The sequence below is a fragment of the Tenrec ecaudatus genome, chromosome 13, assembly GCF_050624435.1.
Source record: "Tenrec ecaudatus isolate mTenEca1 chromosome 13, mTenEca1.hap1, whole genome shotgun sequence".
NCBI lineage: Eukaryota > Metazoa > Chordata > Mammalia > Afrosoricida > Tenrecidae > Tenrec > Tenrec ecaudatus.
Genome location: NC_134542.1, coordinates 1,342,567 through 1,358,953, shown reverse-complemented (window position 1 = coordinate 1,358,953; position 16,387 = coordinate 1,342,567). Strand labels below are relative to the sequence as shown.

Here is a 16,387-nt window from a genome sequence, read left to right as displayed (position 1 = left end):
GGCTGGGCCAGCTCCCATCAGGACCTGCTCTGCCAGGGACCTGCCTGACCTGGGGCCAGAGGGCAAGATTTGATCACGGGGTAAATAAATGGGGTTTTCCCCCCTTTTTAAACAGTTTTATTGTCTGGGGTCTTAAAGGCTTGAAGGTAAACAAGCGGCAAGACTAGAGGATAGACACTGGTACAGAGAGGAACTGGAAACACAGGGAATCCAGGGCGGATGGTCCCTTCAGGACCAGTGCTGTGAGCGCCCCACCAGGCTGAGTCCCTGTTGTTCCAAACATCTGGTCATGTCAGGGGTCAGGACTATAGTCCGTGTCGGAGGTCAGGGTCCCTGGGGTGGCATGGACTCCACATTGGGCTGTGGGCGGAAAGGGTGTTTGTGCAAACCCAGCAACCGACCCCTGGCCAAAGCCCTAGCCATCTGCTGCCTTGAGCATGCAGCTCCTGAACCTGGGCACCCCTCTGCTCTCTCCTTCAGGGGCTTCGGAATGGACGTTTCCGTCTTATTTTAATGGGAATCCAAGCAGTGACATGGAACCAGCACGACCACGGAGACAACGGACCTGGATCGTCTCCTCTGCCTCTTCGAGTCTGGAGAGTGTTTGTGCAGGCAGTTGCCCATCGCATTGTGGTGCCCGGAGGAGGTCAAGTACCCCCCTGCCCCCCAACACACACACACAACTTGACTTGAGGTTGAAAACCTCAATTAGCAGGCAGACAAAGTTAGTTAGAGTCTAATTCACGCTCATCCCCAAATGCTAAAAGAGGGGAGTTGTTCTGCTGAGGAGTAACCGGGGCGCAAGGGCAGGTGGGGTTGTGTCATATGGAGAAATAGGAACCTATAGCATAAAGGGGGTTACAAGCAACACCAGCAATTTCAAAACTAAATGCAATGGGTCAGCCGGTATGGGGTTAACAAAGCAATGACAGTAGGTACGCAGAGGAGGCCACGTGTGAGTCAGCACAGCAAGACTACATTGAGGCTAATGGATCCGGTCCAGGTGCGCTGTTGAAATGGCTCCGTCTGCGTGGCGACTAGGTGAGGGCTGCCTGGGGTTCACTGAGGTGGGTTACTGCAGGGTCCTTGAGCTGCATTCTTATTGTGAAGCTGAAGGATGCTGTGTTATGGATGCAAGTAGATTGTTGGATAGATGCGTATGATCTGCTAGAATCTTCTCCAGGTCTAGGCTGGTTTCAAAGTCTTTAATCCCCCTGGGGTCCAGAGGGAAAGCAACCTTCACGTTAAGTGGGAAGGAGCCTCGGGTGGCTGGGGTCCCTGAATCCAGCTCCCAGGTCAAAGCCACCCCTCCAGTCAGTCTTGTCAGCACAGACGTGTGATGGGGAGAGCAGTTTGCAGGTCTCCAGACTCCTCACTCCCTACCCAGGTCTTCTGTGTCCTTCACCACACCTTAACCCTGTGCCAGCCTGCCCACACGGAGACCACCCCATCGCTGGCCCCACCCAGGGACACTGGGAGCTGAGCATGTGACAGTCTAGGCCTCTGTCTGCCTCCTTCCAGGGGCTCCTGAGACACAGCCTTCCTGTGCGTGTTTGCTTGGCCCTTTCGAGAAGGGCCTGAGCCAGGGTTCTTGCGGCAGCGATTATTTCTGGTCTTTCCCTAGCCAGGAGGAGGCTCTGCGCTATCCCCTCTGACCACAAAGCAGGCAGTGAGCCAGCCGCCTGCGTTCTGGCAGACCGCATTGGAGAGTGGGTCCTGGCGGATGCTCGGCATTCATCTCCATGTTGACCCATGTAAAAGTGGTCCTACATCGACTTTATTTTTTATCTTGTTATTGTGGTTAGTTTTGTTGTCGGTTCAGGGGTGGGGGGGTGTTTCTGCACATAATTTCCAAGAGAGGTGAATCCATAGACAGTAACTGGCTTAGTGATTTCCTGTGGGTCTGGAGGGTGAGGTTTCGGGGGAAATGGGGAGTTAATAACAATGAGTCCAAGGAAGAAGGAAATGTCCTAAAGTTGATTATGCTAATTACGGCCCTGCTCTTAATGGTGATTCATCTATTGACTCGTATGATGTGGGAATTATTTGTGTGCTAATAAAACTGTGTTGTGTTGGTTTTTAAAATTAATCAATTTATTTATTTTAATCATTTTATTAGGGGCTCATACAACTCTTATCAAGTCTATACATACATCAATTGTGTAAAGCACATCTGTAAATTCATTGTCTTCATCATGCTCAAAACATTTGCTCTCCATTTAAGCCCCTGGAATCAGGTCCTTTTTTTTTACCTTCCCTCCCTGCTCTCCCTTCCTCATGAACCCTTGATAATTTATGAATTATTATTTTGTCATATCTTGCCGTGTCCGACGTCTCTCTTCAGCCACTTTTCTGTTGTCCATCCCCCAGGGTGGAGGTCACATGTAGATCCTTTGAATCGGTTCCTTCTTTCCAATCCACTCTCCTTCTACACTCCAGGTATCGCCGCTCCCACCACTGGTCCTGAAGGGACCATCCTCCCTGGATTCCCTGTGTTTCCAGTTCCTAGCTGTATCAGTGTACATCCTCTGGTCTAGCCAGACTTGCAAGGTAGAATTCGGATCATGATAGTGGGGGGCTGAGGAAGCATTTAGGAACTAGAGGAAAGTTGTATTTTTCATCGTTGCTACATCTTACCCTGTCTGGCTCGTCTCCTCCCGGAGACCCCTCTGCAAGGGGATGTCCAGTGGCCTAGAAATGGGCTTTGGGTCTACACCTCGCACTCCCCCCGTCATTTGCTATGGTAAGATTTTTTGTTCTGATGATGCTTGATATCTGATCCCTTTGACAACTTGTGATCACACGGGCTGGTGTGCTTCTTCCATGTGGACTTTGTTGCTTCTGAGCTAGATGGCCGCTTGTTTACCTTCAAGCCTTTAAGACCCCAGACAATAAAACTGTTTAAAAAGGGGGGAAAACCCCATTTATTTACCCCGTGATCAAATCTTGCCCTCTGGCCCCAGGTCAGGCAGGTCCCTGGCAGAGCAGGTCCTGATGGGAGCTGGCCCAGCCCACCCTCGGGAATTTCCAGCACAGCCCTGGTCTTCAGTCTCCTTTCCCATGACTGTGAGAAGAACACGCAGCATCCACCTGGTCTCTGTGAGCTGACATAGGTGACCAGACGATGCGGGCTCTGGGTGCCCACCCTGCCACAGCCGAGTCTCAGAAACACGGCAAGTGTGCCTTCATGCGCCCAGGGGATCTTGCTCTCTTGGGACGGAACCACCAGATGTGCAGGGCGGGGCCTGCCGGGTGACATGATCTTCACCCTCCCTCACACCACGCACCCCCTTACCGGACGGTGGACGTCAGCGTTCTAGGAGAGACTCTTCTCGGCTTTGGGTGGGCAAGGGTTTCTCAGACAGAAATAAAGGGCGTGGACCAGGAGGAGTCCTCGATGGGCCGGACGGCCCTGAAATAGGCTTCCTGTTGGTGAGGCGTCCTGGAGAAGAGGCTCCTGGGGTGGTGTGGAAGGCACATCTGTCCTGCAAAGACTCCTCTCAGGATGGAGTCCCAACGCCCCCAGGCCGGCGGGAGCAAAGCCGAATGCTGAGCAGAACGTGGACCAGAGACCCAAGTGAACCTTTCACCAGAGAGAGCATCTGGGTGGCCTGGCCCTGCCTGCTGCCAGTCAGCTGGGGCCCCGCCTCTGCTTAGAGGAGCCTTCAGGCCGTCCCTGCCTGTGCCCGGAAGGTGGCGCTGGGCAGCCAGGAGAGGGGGCAGAAGGGCTGTACCTGGCCCCCACTGCACCAAAAACGTCATAGGAGAGAAGGCAGGACTTGCAAAAGGTCCCCTCTAAGGGGTCTCCCTGGGCAGCGCGGACTTGTGGGCTGCCCATATGGGGATCAGAAGGAGGCAGAGAAGCCAGTAAGGCACCCCTGTTCTCTGCCCCAGGATGGGCTGGAGGCACTGCCTTGACACAGGATGTGCTGCCCCCTGACCCTCTTCCTCCTAGTAAGCTGGTGGGGGCTGGCTCTCACAGGGAGATCCCCTCCCAGCCATGTGTCCTGGGGCCCCAAGGGAGGAGCCAGAGCTCTGGGCGGGCCAGCCCCTCCCAGCCCTTCCCATTCCAGGAAAGGGAAACCAGGCGGCCAGTGCAGGCTTGGAGGGGTGGACCATGCAGGAGGACAGATCCAACGGAGACTCCGATTCGGAGGCCAGCTGCGGGATGACCATCCAGCCCACTGGGAGGACCATTGAAGGCCTGAACTACGAAGCACAATGGCTCCTCTTCCTGGGACACATGGGTTGCTATGGCTTCTGCGCCTTCCACCAGTACCATGAGAAGAAGGGAGATGCAGGATCTCAGAAGAAGCGCTCAGGGGAACACCAGGGGGCAGCCAGAGAGAAGAAGACTGGACAGAAAGGTCAGGGTAAAGGTCACCACAAGATCCGAGACCAGCACCCAGGTGAGTCTCCCGACCAAGAGGCCAGTCTAGACTGGGGTTCAGCAGCTAGAGGGACCATGGGGTGACCCTATGACTCCCTCCTGCCCCAGCCCCTATCACCAGGCTGGCCCTTGACCAACCTCATCTGCCTGAGCCTGCAGCTGACCCCACCCCGTGGTCCTCTCTGCAGGGTACACAGGTCTCATCAACCAGGGTGCCACTTGCTACCTGAACAGCATCCTGCAGTGTTTCCTCTTCACGCAGGAGCTCCGGGACGCTGTCCGCAGGTGGGGCAGCCTCGGGGAGGGGAGAGGAGGGACAGGCAAACGGGCTCTGAGGGGTGGGGGGCTGCAGGACCCCTGGTCCTCAAACATCACCTGGCATATCGGCTTCGGGGCCCCCCAGAGCAGACCCCAGGAGCCCTGTGCCCTAGTGCTTATCTGTTGTGCTGCTGCTAAGCCCACGGTCAGCAGGTTGAAACCACCAGGCAGGGCATTCTACTCCCTAGAGTGAGAGTCTGGGGAACCCCCAGGGACCGCTTCACCCAGTCCTGCAGGGGCGCTGTGAGTGGGCACTGACTCCGGGGCAGGGTGTAAGGGTGGAGCTGAGCATGGCTGCCAGTGGTTTCTCCATCTCTGAAGGGGACGGGGTTAGGATGCTGGGGTGAGTCTGTGTCACCAGGTGGGCTGGACCTCTAGCTGAGAGGGACAGGTCACTTGGGTCTGGCTCCTGCAAACCTCAACTCCCAGCAGGGCCACCAGGTGAGTGGCAGTAGAGAGGGCTCCTCCTCCCTTGCAGGGTCCTCCAGCTCTGCTCTGAGACCCCAGGGCCTGCACTCTCCCCAACCCCCTGCCTAGAGGAGGCCAGGAGCAGTCCCTGGCTGACTGCAGCTGGGTGGACTGGCCCCACAGAGGCAGAGGGTGGCAGTGGCCCCGCAGGGTCTGAGGAGACAGGCCTGGCTGGTGGCCGCCCTGCAGGGACTCTCAGCAGAGCCTGGCCTTGTTTTCTCTCTGGACCCCTGCAGATGTGAGGACCAGGGAGAGTCCAGCCTCATCACACAGCTGTGCAGGCCTGAGGCCCTACAGGAGGCCCAGGGACCTGTGACCACCACCGCCATCACCCGCTGCCTGGGGCTCAGGGATGGTGAGAGCTGACTGGGCAGGACAGGCACCCCAGAGCTGGGGCTGCTCCCCAAAGCCCCTGGGCGCTGCCTGGGCTGCCCTTCACACCACTAGCTCCAGCGCCACCTGTCTGGGCCGGGCAGTCCCACCTGCACCTCGCTGGGGAGGCCACCCTGGGGAGACTGGGACTTGGAGGGGCAGATGATTGGGGGCAGTGGTCAGGGCAATGTCTTAGCCAGGGCTCAGTCCTGTCATGTCTCCTCCGTCTAGCAGTGCACCACCAGGAGGACGCCCTGTTCTTCCACATGCTGTTGACCAGGATGAGTGCTCAGAAGAGGGAGCTGGGGCAGGTGAGGGGCCTGGGAGTGGGGTTGGTTGTAGGGGCTCCCGACCCTCCCCCCACAGTTATGAATGTCCAGGGCCCTTGCTTTCCAGCTGGGAAACAGGATGAGGATTCTGGGTCCCTTCCTGGAGTACAGACGTGCAGAAAGGACCCTCTGAGTGTTAGGGAGCTGTAGTGGACCTCTCCGTGAGGGGAAAAGGGGTCTCACCTGTTGGTGGAATTGTGGGCGCAGCAGTCTGGAACAGATCAGATGACAGGCATAAAGGGGCACTGCAGCAAACTGGGGGCTCTGTGCAGAGTGGGGAAACCAGTTGCCCAAGACAGCAGGCACAGGAAGGGTTTGGGAGACCACCAGCTGGCACAATGTCTCCTGGGACATAACCAGTGGCTATGGACAGGGAGCTGGGAGGCAGACTCTGGGGCAACTCTGGGGGAGAGCCAGAAGGGACAGGAGGCTCAGAGTCCAGCCCCCAGGTGGGCAGTGCATATTGCTTAATGCCAATTGAGAAGGTCCCTTTCAGATGTGGGCAAGGGTCCTGTTGGGGGCACTTGGAGGAGGAAGGAGTGAGCTGGTGTCACAGCGATGGGGACTAGGACAGAGACCCTCAGATCTGGCCTCCTGTGCCCTATTCGCACAGGATTTCTGTAGGGGCTGCAGGCTCAGAACATGGGGGTGGGCAGCACAGTGGGCAGGGCCCGAGGTTGGGTGAGCGTCAGAAAACCCTCAGGAATGTGGGGACAGTGCCCCCTCCCTGGGCCCTGCACCCTCGTTGTGGCCACAGTGTCCTGCTGCCCTGACCCAGTGGATGCTCCCTTGCAGCGCTTCCAGATGACCCTGGAGCAAGTCACCCAGTGTCAGCACTATGAGACCAAGACGGGGCTAGAGGGAGCCCGGCTCTTCCTCAGGGTGCCTGCCCCACAGGGACCTGTGGGCACCCCATGTTCCCTGGTAAGGGCACTGTGCTGCCTCTGCCTGACCTCACACTCCACCTCCCGGGACAATGCTTTCCTCAGGGGACCCAGCCTGGTGTCCCTGCTGCCACAGGGAGAGGCCTTGTGAGTAGACACGGGCCTCTCTGTGGCACCCCCTGAGTAGCCTCAGCTGGGATTTTGGCTTCTGGCCAGGTGCCTCATGGGCTCCTCCCCCTGCTGGAGCTGCCCTCTGGTCCCCAGGACAAGGCTGTGGAGGGGCTGGTCCAGGAGGAGTGCTTCATTGGGGACAACCAGTACTTCTGTGACCAGTGTGACCGCAAAGAGGACTCCTGCTCGGTGAGTGCGGCTGGTCCCAGTCAGGGAAGGGCACCCATGGACCCTGCAGGTCAGACTCACAGCTGGCTGCAGGGACACCCAGGGGGAAGGCCCTGCTGGGAGCTGGCCCAGGCCTGCCCTAGGGCAGCTGAGGCTCAGCCCTGGTCCTCATTCCTGGGTGTCCCCTCTAAAGGGGCAGCAGCTGGCAGTGCATCCTGGGCCCTTGCTTAGCCTGGTCCTATGGCTTCCTGAGCTCGGCCTGGGACCAGGGGCTGCGAAGGAGGGGTACTAGAGGTCGGTACCCTCATGCCTCAGGCAGCGGCCTCGGCGCCCTGCACACACTGACCAAACATGTCTGCAGATCCCCAGTGACCACAGACACAGAGCAGTAATAGCGTCCCCCCAGCAAGGACACAAGGGTGTCACAGCCAGTGTCATGTTGGAGAGCAGCCCCTGAGTTCTCAGGGGCTTTGGAGCCCAAGGGGGAGGCATCCAGGGAGCCCCTGCCTTTCTGCACGTTCATGGTGGCTGTCCTGGGGGCTGGGGTTCCTGTAGATGTGCCTCAAGGAAGCAAGCCCTGGGGACGCTCCTTGCACGCTGGTCTGTACCCAGGGCCGGTGATCCTCCATTCCCACCCTCCCCAGGGGAGAGACAGCTGCGGGGACCCTGCTGGGCAGGCTGAGAACACTGGGTAGGGGCTGCAGGCACTCAGGGAACCTGGCCCCAGTGGCAGGGGCTGGAGGAGCCAGAGCAGTAGGGCGTCCGCGGGGCGGCTGTGCTGAGGAGCATTGTGCTGACTGTGCAGACACTCTGCCTGCGGAGCCTGCCCCGCGTGCTGGTCATCTTCCTGCAGAGGTGCGCCTTCCACCAGGGTCGCCTCGGGAAGCAGTGGGAATCTGATTGTGGAAAACCCAGTGCGGCGCTGAGGAGGGCCAGTCCCCCAACCCAGGCTCAGGGACAGCAGAGAGGGGAGGGGCAGGGTGTCCCTACACTGCTCCAACATGCCTGAAGGCCACACAAGGATTGCAAGGGCTGACCTCGCTGAGCTGCGGTCTGTTGTCCTGCCACTGGGGGTGCGCAGTCCCGTGGGCAGGGCCTGAGGTTGGGTGAGCATCAGAAAAACCCCAGGAGCATGGGGGGTGTGTCCCCTCCCTGTGGCCTGCATGCATGAGGTGACCAGAGTGTCCTGACCCCCTCACTCAGTGGACGCACTCTCCAAGCTGTTCCAGATGAGCCTGGAACAAGTCACCCAGTGCCAGGACTGTGAGACCAAGACTCGTCTGGAGGAATCCAGTCTGTTCCTTGGGTTGCCTGACCTACAGGGCCCCATGGTCACTCTGTTCTCCCTGGAAAGGGTCCCCCTGCCACTCCTGTCCTGCCTCATCCACCTGATTCCTGGGACAGTGTTTCGTCCAGGAGTCCCAGCCTGGTGTCCCTGCTGCTACAGGGAGAGGCCTTGTGAGGAGACACGGGCCCCACTGTGGAACCCCCTGAGCAGCCTCAGCTGGGCCTTTGGCCTCTGCTCAGGGACAGCTTGGGTCCCCTCCCCCTGCTGGAGCTGCCCTCTGGTCCCCAGGACAAGGCTGTGGAGGTGCTGGTCCAGGAGGAGTGCTTCACTGGGGACAACCAGTACTTCTGTGAGCAGTGTGACCGCAGAGAGGACTCCTGCTCGGTGAGTGCGGCCGGTCCCAGTCAGAGCAGGACATGCGAGACCACATGACTCAGACTCCCAGCTGTGCGCAAGGGCACCCGGGTGCCAGCACTCTCTGATTTGGACCTCTGGGGGCGTAGTCCATGCCTTGGCATCTCTGGGCTCACCGTACTTCCCACTCAGAGGATGTCTGAGGGACTGGAATGCAGAGTACAAAGATTGCCCTTCCTGGACTCATGGACTGCCCCCTTCTGCTCTGCTCCTTCCAGAAACGTGGGAAGAATAGCCTGTCTGGCTCTCAGGAGGGCAGCTCAGGGGAAGACCAGAAGACGGCCAGACAGAAGACTTGGGAGGAAGATGATGTCAAAGGTCACCACAATGCCAGGGCCCAACACCCAGGTGAGTCTCCCAGACAGGGGCCAGGCTAGACTGGGGTTCAGGAGCTAGAAAGGCCATAGAATGACCCTAGCCCTCCCTCCTGCCCCAGCCCCCATCACCAGGCTGGCCCCTGGCCGACTTCATCTGCCTGAGCCTGCAGCTGACCCCACCCCGTGGTCCTCTCTGCAGGGTACACAGGTCTCATCAACCAGGGTGCCACTTGCTACCTGAACAGCATCCTTCAGTGTCTCTTCTTCACGCAGGAGCTCCGGGACGCTGTCCGCAGGTGGGGCAGCCTCGGGGAGGGGAGAGGAGGGACAGGCAAACGGGCTCTGAGGGGTGGGGGGGCTGCAGGACCCCTGGTCCTCAATCATCACCTGGCATATCGGCTTCGGGGCCCCCCAGAGCAGACCCCAGGAGCCCTGTGCCCTAGTGCTTATCTGTTGTGCTGCTGCTAAGCCCATGGTCAGCAGGTTGAAACCACCAGGCAGGGCATTCTACTATCCTAGAGTGAGAGTCTGGGGAACCCCCAGGGGCCGCTTCACCCAGTCCTGCAGGGGTGCTGTGAGTGGGCACTGACTCCTCCAGGCAGGGAGTGAGGATGGAGCTGAGTACTGCTGCTGCCTCTAGGTACCAGTGCTCTCTCCAGCTCTGAAGGGGGCAGGTTTAGGACTATGGGGATGAGTCTGTGCCACCAGGTGGGCTGGACCTCTAGCTGAGAGCTGAGAGGGACAGGTCACTTGGGTCTGGCTCCTTCAAACCTCAACTCCCAGCAGGGCCACCAGGTGAGTGGCAGTAGAGAGGGCTCCTCCTCCCTTGCAGGGTCCTCCAGCTCTGCTCTGAGACCCCAGGGCCTGCACTCTCCCCCACCCCCTGCCTAGAAGAGGCCAGGAGCAGTCCCTGGCTGACTGCAGCTGGGTGGCCTGGTCCCACAGAGGCAGAGGGTGGAAGTAGCCCCGCAGGGTCTGAGGAGACAGGCCTGGCTGGTGGCCACCCTGCAGGGACTCTCAGCAGAGCCTGGCCTTGTTTTCTCTCTGGACCCCTGCAGATGCGAGGACCAGGGAGAGTCCAGCCTCATCACACAGCTGCGCAGGCTCTTTGAGGCCCTGCAGGAGGACCAGGGACCTGTGTCCACCACCGCCATCACCCGCTGCCTAGGGCTCAGGGATGGTGAGAGCTGACTGGGCGGGACAGGCACCCCAGAGCTGGGGCTGCTCCCCACAGCCCCTGGTCCCTGCCCGGGCTGCCCTTCTCACCACTAGCTCCAGCACTGCCTGTCTGTGCCCAGCATTCCCACCTGCACCTTGCTGGGGAGGCCACCCTGGGGAGACTGGGACTTGGAGGAGCAGAGGATTGGAGGCAGTGGGCAGGGCAGTGGCTCAGCCAGAACCCTGTCCTGTCCCCATCTCCATCTGGCAGTGCACCGCCAGGAGGACGCCCTGATGTTCTTCCAAATGTTGTTGACCAGGATGACTACTGAGCGGAGGGAGCTGGGGCAGGTGAGGGGCATGGGAATGGGGTGGGCTTCAGGGGCTCCCTTCCCTCCCCCCACAGCCATGAGTGCCCAGGGCCCCTGGTTTTCCAGCTGAGAAATGGGATGCGGTCGCTGGGACCATATTGCAGCATGCGGCATAGGTGCAGGCAGCCGTCTGGAGTAGATCAGATGACAAATGGGAAGAGGGGGCTGAAGTAACACTGGGGAATCTGGGCAGAGTGGGGGAGCCAGGTACCCCCAGGACAACAAGTACAAAATTGAATTGGGAGCCCACAAGCCACCCCAGCGTCTCTAGGGACAGAACCATTGGCCCTGCCTAGACAGGAAGCTGGGAGGTAGACCCAGGGCAGCCCCTGAGGGAGGGATAAAAGAGACAAGAGACTCAGATTTCAGCCCCCAGGTGGGCAGCGGGCATTGCTTAAGGCCAGGTGTGAAGGTCCCTTCACATGTGGGCTAGGGGGCTCAATGGGGCACTTAGAGGAGGGATGAGGGAGATGTTGCCACAGTGATGGGGCCAGGCCAGAGACCCGCTGATCTGGGCTCCGGAGCCCTGTTCCCAAAGGGCTTTGCTGAGGCTGCAGCCTCAGGCTATGGGGGTAGGCAGCCGAGTGGGCAGGGCCTGAGGTTGGGTGAGCATCAGAAAACCCTCAGGAATGTGGGGAGAGTGCCCCCTCCCTGTGGCCCTGCACCCACGTTGTGGCCACAGTGTCCTGCTGCCCTGACCTAGTGGATGCTCCCTCTCAGCTCTTCCAGATGACCCTGGAGCAAGTCACCCAGTGCCAGGGCTGTGAGACCAAGACGGGGCTGGAGGAAACCCGGCTCTTCCTTGTGGTGCCTGTCCCGCAGGGAACCTCGGGTACCTCATGTTCCCTGGTAAGGGCCACCCTGCCGCTCCTGGCCTGACTCACACACGCCACATCCCGGGACAATGCTTCTCCCAGGTGTCCCAGCCTGGTGCCCCTGCTGCCACAGGCAGAGGTCACATGAGGAGACACGGGCCCTGCTGTGGCACCCCATGAGTAGCCTCAGCTGAGCCTTTGGCTTCTGCCCAGGGGCCTCATGGGCTCCTCCCCCTGCTGGAGCTGCCCTCTGGTCCCCAGGACAAGGCTGTGGAGGGGCTGTTCCAGGAGGAGTGGTTCACTGGGGACAACCAGTACTTCTGTGAGCAGTGTGACCACAAAGAGGACTCCTGCTCGGTGAGTGCGGCCGGTCCCAGTCAGAGCAGGACCCAGCCTGTCCGACTCACAGCTGCAGGCAGGGGCATCCGGGTGCCTGCAGTGTCTGACCCGGACCCCAGAGGGAGCAGTCAGGGCTGGGGCAGGCCCTGCTGGAAGCTGGCAGAGCCCTGTGATAGGGCAGCTCAGGCTCATTCCTGGGTGTCCCCTCTAAAGGGGCAGCAGCTGGCAGTGCATCCTGGGCCTTTGCTTAGCCTGGTCCTATGGCTTCCTGAGCTCGGCCTGGGACCAGGGGCTGCGAAGGAGGGGTACTAGAGGTCGGTACCCTCATGCCTCAGGCAGCGGCCTCGGCGCCCTGCACACACTGACCAAACATGTCTGCAGATCCCCACTGAACACAGACACAGAGCAGTACTAGGGTCCCCCCAGAAGAGACACGAGGGTGTCACAGCCAGTGTCAGGTTGCAGAGAAGCCCCCGAGTTCTCAGGGGCTTTGGAGCCCGAGGGGGAGGCATCCAGGGAGCCCCCTGCCTTTCTGCACGTTCATGGTGGCTGTCCTGGGGTCTGGGGTTCCTGTAGATGCCCCTCAAGGAAGCAAGCCCTGGGGACGCTCCTTGCACCATGGTCTGTACCCAGGGCTAGCGATCCTCCATTCCCACCCTTCCCAGGGGAGAGGCAGCTGTGGGGACCCTGCCAGGCAGGCTGAGGACACTGGGTAGGGGCTGCAGGCACTCAGGGAACCTGGCCTAAGTGGCAGGGGGCTGGAGGAGCCAGAGCAGCAGGGCATCCATGGAGCGGCTGTGCTGAGGAGCACTGTGCTGACTGTGCAGACACTCTGCCTGCGGAGCCTGCCCCGCGTGCTGGTCATCTTCCTGCAGAGGTGCGCCTTCTACCAGGGTCGCCTCGGGAAGCAGTGGGACCCCGTAGCTGTGCCGGACACGCTGAGCCTACCGTTTCAAGTAAGACGGGGTCCTGGGACCGCACATGCCTTCTCTGCCCGGCTGCCTCCTGACCAGGGCCCTGGCCCAGCTCAAGCGTAGGACCCGGCCTGGCAGCCCCTGTCCCCTAGGCACTCCTCTACCTCAGCAGCCATGAGGGATGGATGGGGAGGGAGAACATTTTCAATCTGATTGTGGAAAACCCAGTGCGGAGGCGCTGAGGAGAGCCAGTCCCCCAGCCCAGGCTCAGGGACATCAGAGAAGGGAGGGGCAGGGTGTCCCTACACTGCTCCAACATGCCCGAAGGCCACACACGGAGCACAAGGGCTGACCTCGCTGAGCTGGGGTCTCTTGTGACCCACCTGCTCACTGGTGGCCTCTGGCCCCACATGACCCAGCCCTACAGGTCAGGGAGGGCCGGGCTCCAGAGAAGAGGCTCTGGTCCCTCTGAGTGAGGTGCAGGCTCAGCGGGAACCTCAGTTGGGGTCTGGGGCTCTTTCCATCGTTGTTGGTCATCCTTCCTCTGATGAAAAGTCTTCAGTAGCTCCCGGGATGCACTGTCCCCTCTATCCCACCCTCTTAGTGTTCTGTTTCCTTTTCTCTGGGGTTCAGCAGAGGGATCATAATGTAACCAGAGTGGGCTTGTCTTGAACTTCCTGGGGACTGCAATGTGGGTGGTTCTTGAGTTTCTGCTTCAGGTCGGCCTTTCTGAAATTTCCAATGTTTGTAATTGTCCCATAGGTGTCTGACCCTCTTCTAGCTGTCTCTCTCTCTCTCTCTCTCTCTCTCTCTCTCTCTCTCTCTCTCTCTCTCTCTCTCTCTCTCTCTCTCTCTCCCCCCCCCCCCCCAAATCTGGATATTGTGGACTGAGCTGACTGTGAGTCACTGGTGCTTTCTGTTGCTCTGTCTGTTGTGCTCTTAGATCCGTCCAGTAGATTCGGTCTCACATATGATATTTCTCAGAACTTCACTTGTTCTCGGTCCAGGTTTCCCTGTCCTTGCTGACATGCCCCCTAATCAGCCCCCAGAGCCTCCTGCTCTTACACATTTAACATGTGCACGACAGGTCTTTGAAGTCCTGGTCTCCGACATCGGCATCACGTATGGGGCTACTTCTTGGCAGGTTTCCACCCCTTGTCATTTGAGTTACATGTTCCAACTCTCAAGAGCCGGTTTCGGCATTCAGCGGTGAGGTGGGAATGTGCAGTGGACACAGCAGGAGAGATTGTGTGCGCTCTATGAGCAGAAGAGCCTCTCTCTCAGGAGGCTGGGCGCAGCTGACGTTCCATGCGATGAGGAGTAGGAAGTCCCAGACAGGACTGTCGCTTCAGTGAGCTGATCTCTTCTCTGTTTGTAGTGTCTCCAGACTGAAGTGCTTATCACAGATGTGGAGGCAAAGCAGCAAACCTGAAATATCCCACTCTTTTTCTCTCTCTTTCCCACCCTCTGCTCATCCCCAGGGACAACCTGTGATCTGTCACCTGAGGGGCCTGAAGCAGGAACTGTGCTTCTGGGTGCAGGGCAGGCAGAGGAGGGGCCTGGTGGTGGAGGATGAAGGCAGCGGTGTCCCTTAGCCTCCCACCAACTCACAGGCTTGGGGCTTAGAGCTTGTGGCTCTCTCTCCAGGACAAGAAGTCCTATGACCTCTTTGCCGTCTGTCACCATTTCGGGGATGTCACAGGAGGGCATTACGTGGCGGACATAAAGCCTTCCGAGGACCATCGCTGGTACAGGTTTTCAGATCACAGTGTGGAGGTAAGCGCGCACTGTGCCCCACACCGGCGGTGCTGGCCTAAGCTGTTCAGGCAGCAATGCTGGCACAGGCCGACTGCACAAATATCCCTTCCAGGGCATCCCCCAGCATGGCCACGAGGTGCTGTGTGGTACACAACGGCCTGAAGCTCTCGGGCCCGGGTGCTCAATCCCAGCTGTGCCCTCAGCTGGCTGTGCGGTGTCGGGCAAGCCCAACGGACTCTGAGTTCCTCCTGTGGAGGGGGTTTATTCCCAAATTCACCCCACATTGAGGGTGCCTTGTGGGTGTAGGTAGACATTGCATGCAGATGTTGGGAATTAAGGGGTCTCAGTGTGCAAGGCACCCAGCCAGTTTCCTCAGACTCAGACAGACCTGCAGACCCTCCAGGCTCAGAGTGAGCCCACCAGGTAGGGGCAGGGGAGGGAGAATCTGTTGAACTGGGAGCTGAGGGCATCCAGGTGCTGGAGGACACGGCCTGGGAAGACTGGGGAGTGTCCCTGCAGGTGCGGAGTCTCCGGGTGCGGCCTGTGCCAGGGACGGAGCAGCCAGTGAGCTGGGTGCACACGGGCAGCCCTGTGCTCACTGACGAGTGTGTGTGCCCCATCCACTCCCTTCCCCACATTATGCCTGGGTGAAAGTGGCACTGCCCATTTAGTGAGTCCTATGAGCCTGAGCCTGCCTTGCTTCCTGTGAGCCAGTGCATGCCATGCTCGCTGGCTACTAAGCTCCTGACTCTGACATACAGCACTGGGAGCCCCGCAGCCCCACCAGCGCTAAGGAGGAAGTCAACAGTGGTCCATTCTGGGTGCCCTCACCCCACAGCCCAAGGTGTATCTGCATAGGTTGTCGGGGGACCCTTACTCCTTGAACATTCTCCAGAGAGGGAATAGGACCCCACATTCCTAGTGGGGATCTTGAGCACTGCAGTGCAGGTCCCCATTACACTCAGCTATTCTTCTCCTGGGAATCCCAAGGGAAGCCCCCTGAAGTATGAGAAGACCGTGCCAAACCCTGTGTGACCCAAGTAAGGGCCATCCTGCCCTTCTTATATCCCTGCAAGTGTCCCCACATGGCCTGCATCTGGGAGAGGAGGTGCCTGACCCCTCAGCAGAGCATTCTTCTCCAGCCCCTCCTCCTCCTTTGTTTCAGCTCACCACACACCCTGCTGAGAGCAGGTAGGTCCAACCTGTGTTCCGGGGACTCTTGGGGGTGGGGCTGAGCAGCCAGAGACCAGCATCTACATGCTCCTTGGTAGAGAGTGCATAGTGGGGGTCCCGACTTAAGACCAAGTGAAGGGTGCCTGGGGGCAGGACCAGATTGGTCACCTGGTTCACCCCTGGGGGGCGAGCAGAGGGTCTTCCCAGCCCAGATCATCCTCTGAGCCAACACTGCACCTGCAGGCACAGGAATCCCCTGTTTGGGGCAAGAGGTTCGCTAAGGACCCCTGGGTCGAGACCACTGTCCTGCCGGCTCCCAACATGTCCCAGCCATTTGACCAAATGCTCATGACCCCACCCTCTTCCTTGCCCCACTTGTTTCTCCTGGTTTCCCCAGAACCGCATATATGCTGATGTACCACCAGAAGGATTGCCGTGTCTTGCCACAGTCATTGGGTCCCCTTCCCAATGAGCTGGACCCACATGAAGCCCTCAATGCAGTGCCTGAGTGTGAGCCTGGGACACTGGGAGAGCCTCTCTGGGAGAATGTCAACTTTTTCTGAGTCAGAAAGTCACTAACTGAAGATAAGAGATGCTACACAAATAAACAAGCTAAACTAGGACGATGTCATCCTGAGTCTCTTTCCTGGGTCTCTGATGCCCCTCCTCTAGGGCCCTCCATGAGGATAAACTTGTCCAAGAACAGTGAAATATCCTGGGATCCACCTGCCTGGGGATAC

General features: G+C 59.2%; 1 protein-coding gene across 7 annotated transcripts; it reads left to right on the top strand.

Moving 5' to 3' along the window:
* The first annotated feature begins 3,416 nt into the window (after window positions 1-3,416).
* On the top strand, window positions 3,417-16,264 carry LOC142423859 (uncharacterized). Of its 7 annotated transcripts, none has more exons than XM_075528979.1 (17): window positions 3,417-4,409; window positions 4,579-4,675; window positions 5,413-5,531; window positions 5,783-5,859; window positions 6,673-6,801; window positions 6,978-7,121; window positions 8,677-8,772; window positions 9,021-9,150; window positions 9,319-9,415; window positions 10,178-10,299; window positions 10,549-10,628; window positions 11,369-11,497; window positions 11,725-11,820; window positions 12,630-12,758; window positions 14,364-14,492; window positions 15,640-15,665; window positions 16,045-16,264. In XM_075528979.1, exons 1-17 carry the CDS (start codon window positions 4,001-4,003, stop codon window positions 16,208-16,210), a joined length of 2,175 nt encoding a protein of 724 aa, XP_075385094.1. In that variant the 5' UTR covers window positions 3,417-4,000; the 3' UTR covers window positions 16,211-16,264. The 7 variants fall into 7 exon arrangements, with proteins under 7 accessions (XP_075385094.1, XP_075385093.1, XP_075385099.1 ...); XM_075528978.1 differs by having other exon boundaries at window positions 5,780-5,859; XM_075528984.1 differs by lacking the exon at window positions 6,673-6,801.
* Window positions 16,265-16,387: the final 123 nt, after the last annotated feature.

Coding starts and splice junctions, on each gene's coding strand:
- LOC142423859 (XM_075528978.1), top strand. CDS start 4,001: ATGTGTCCTGGGGCCCCAAGGGAGGAGCCAGAGCTCTGGGCGGGCCAG. Junction 6,802..6,977: donor TGGGCACCCCATGTTCCCTG/GTAAGGGCACTG, acceptor GCTTCTGGCCAG/GTGCCTCATGGGCTCCTCCC. Junction 15,666..16,044: donor ACACACCCTGCTGAGAGCAG/GTAGGTCCAACC, acceptor TGGTTTCCCCAG/AACCGCATATATGCTGATGT.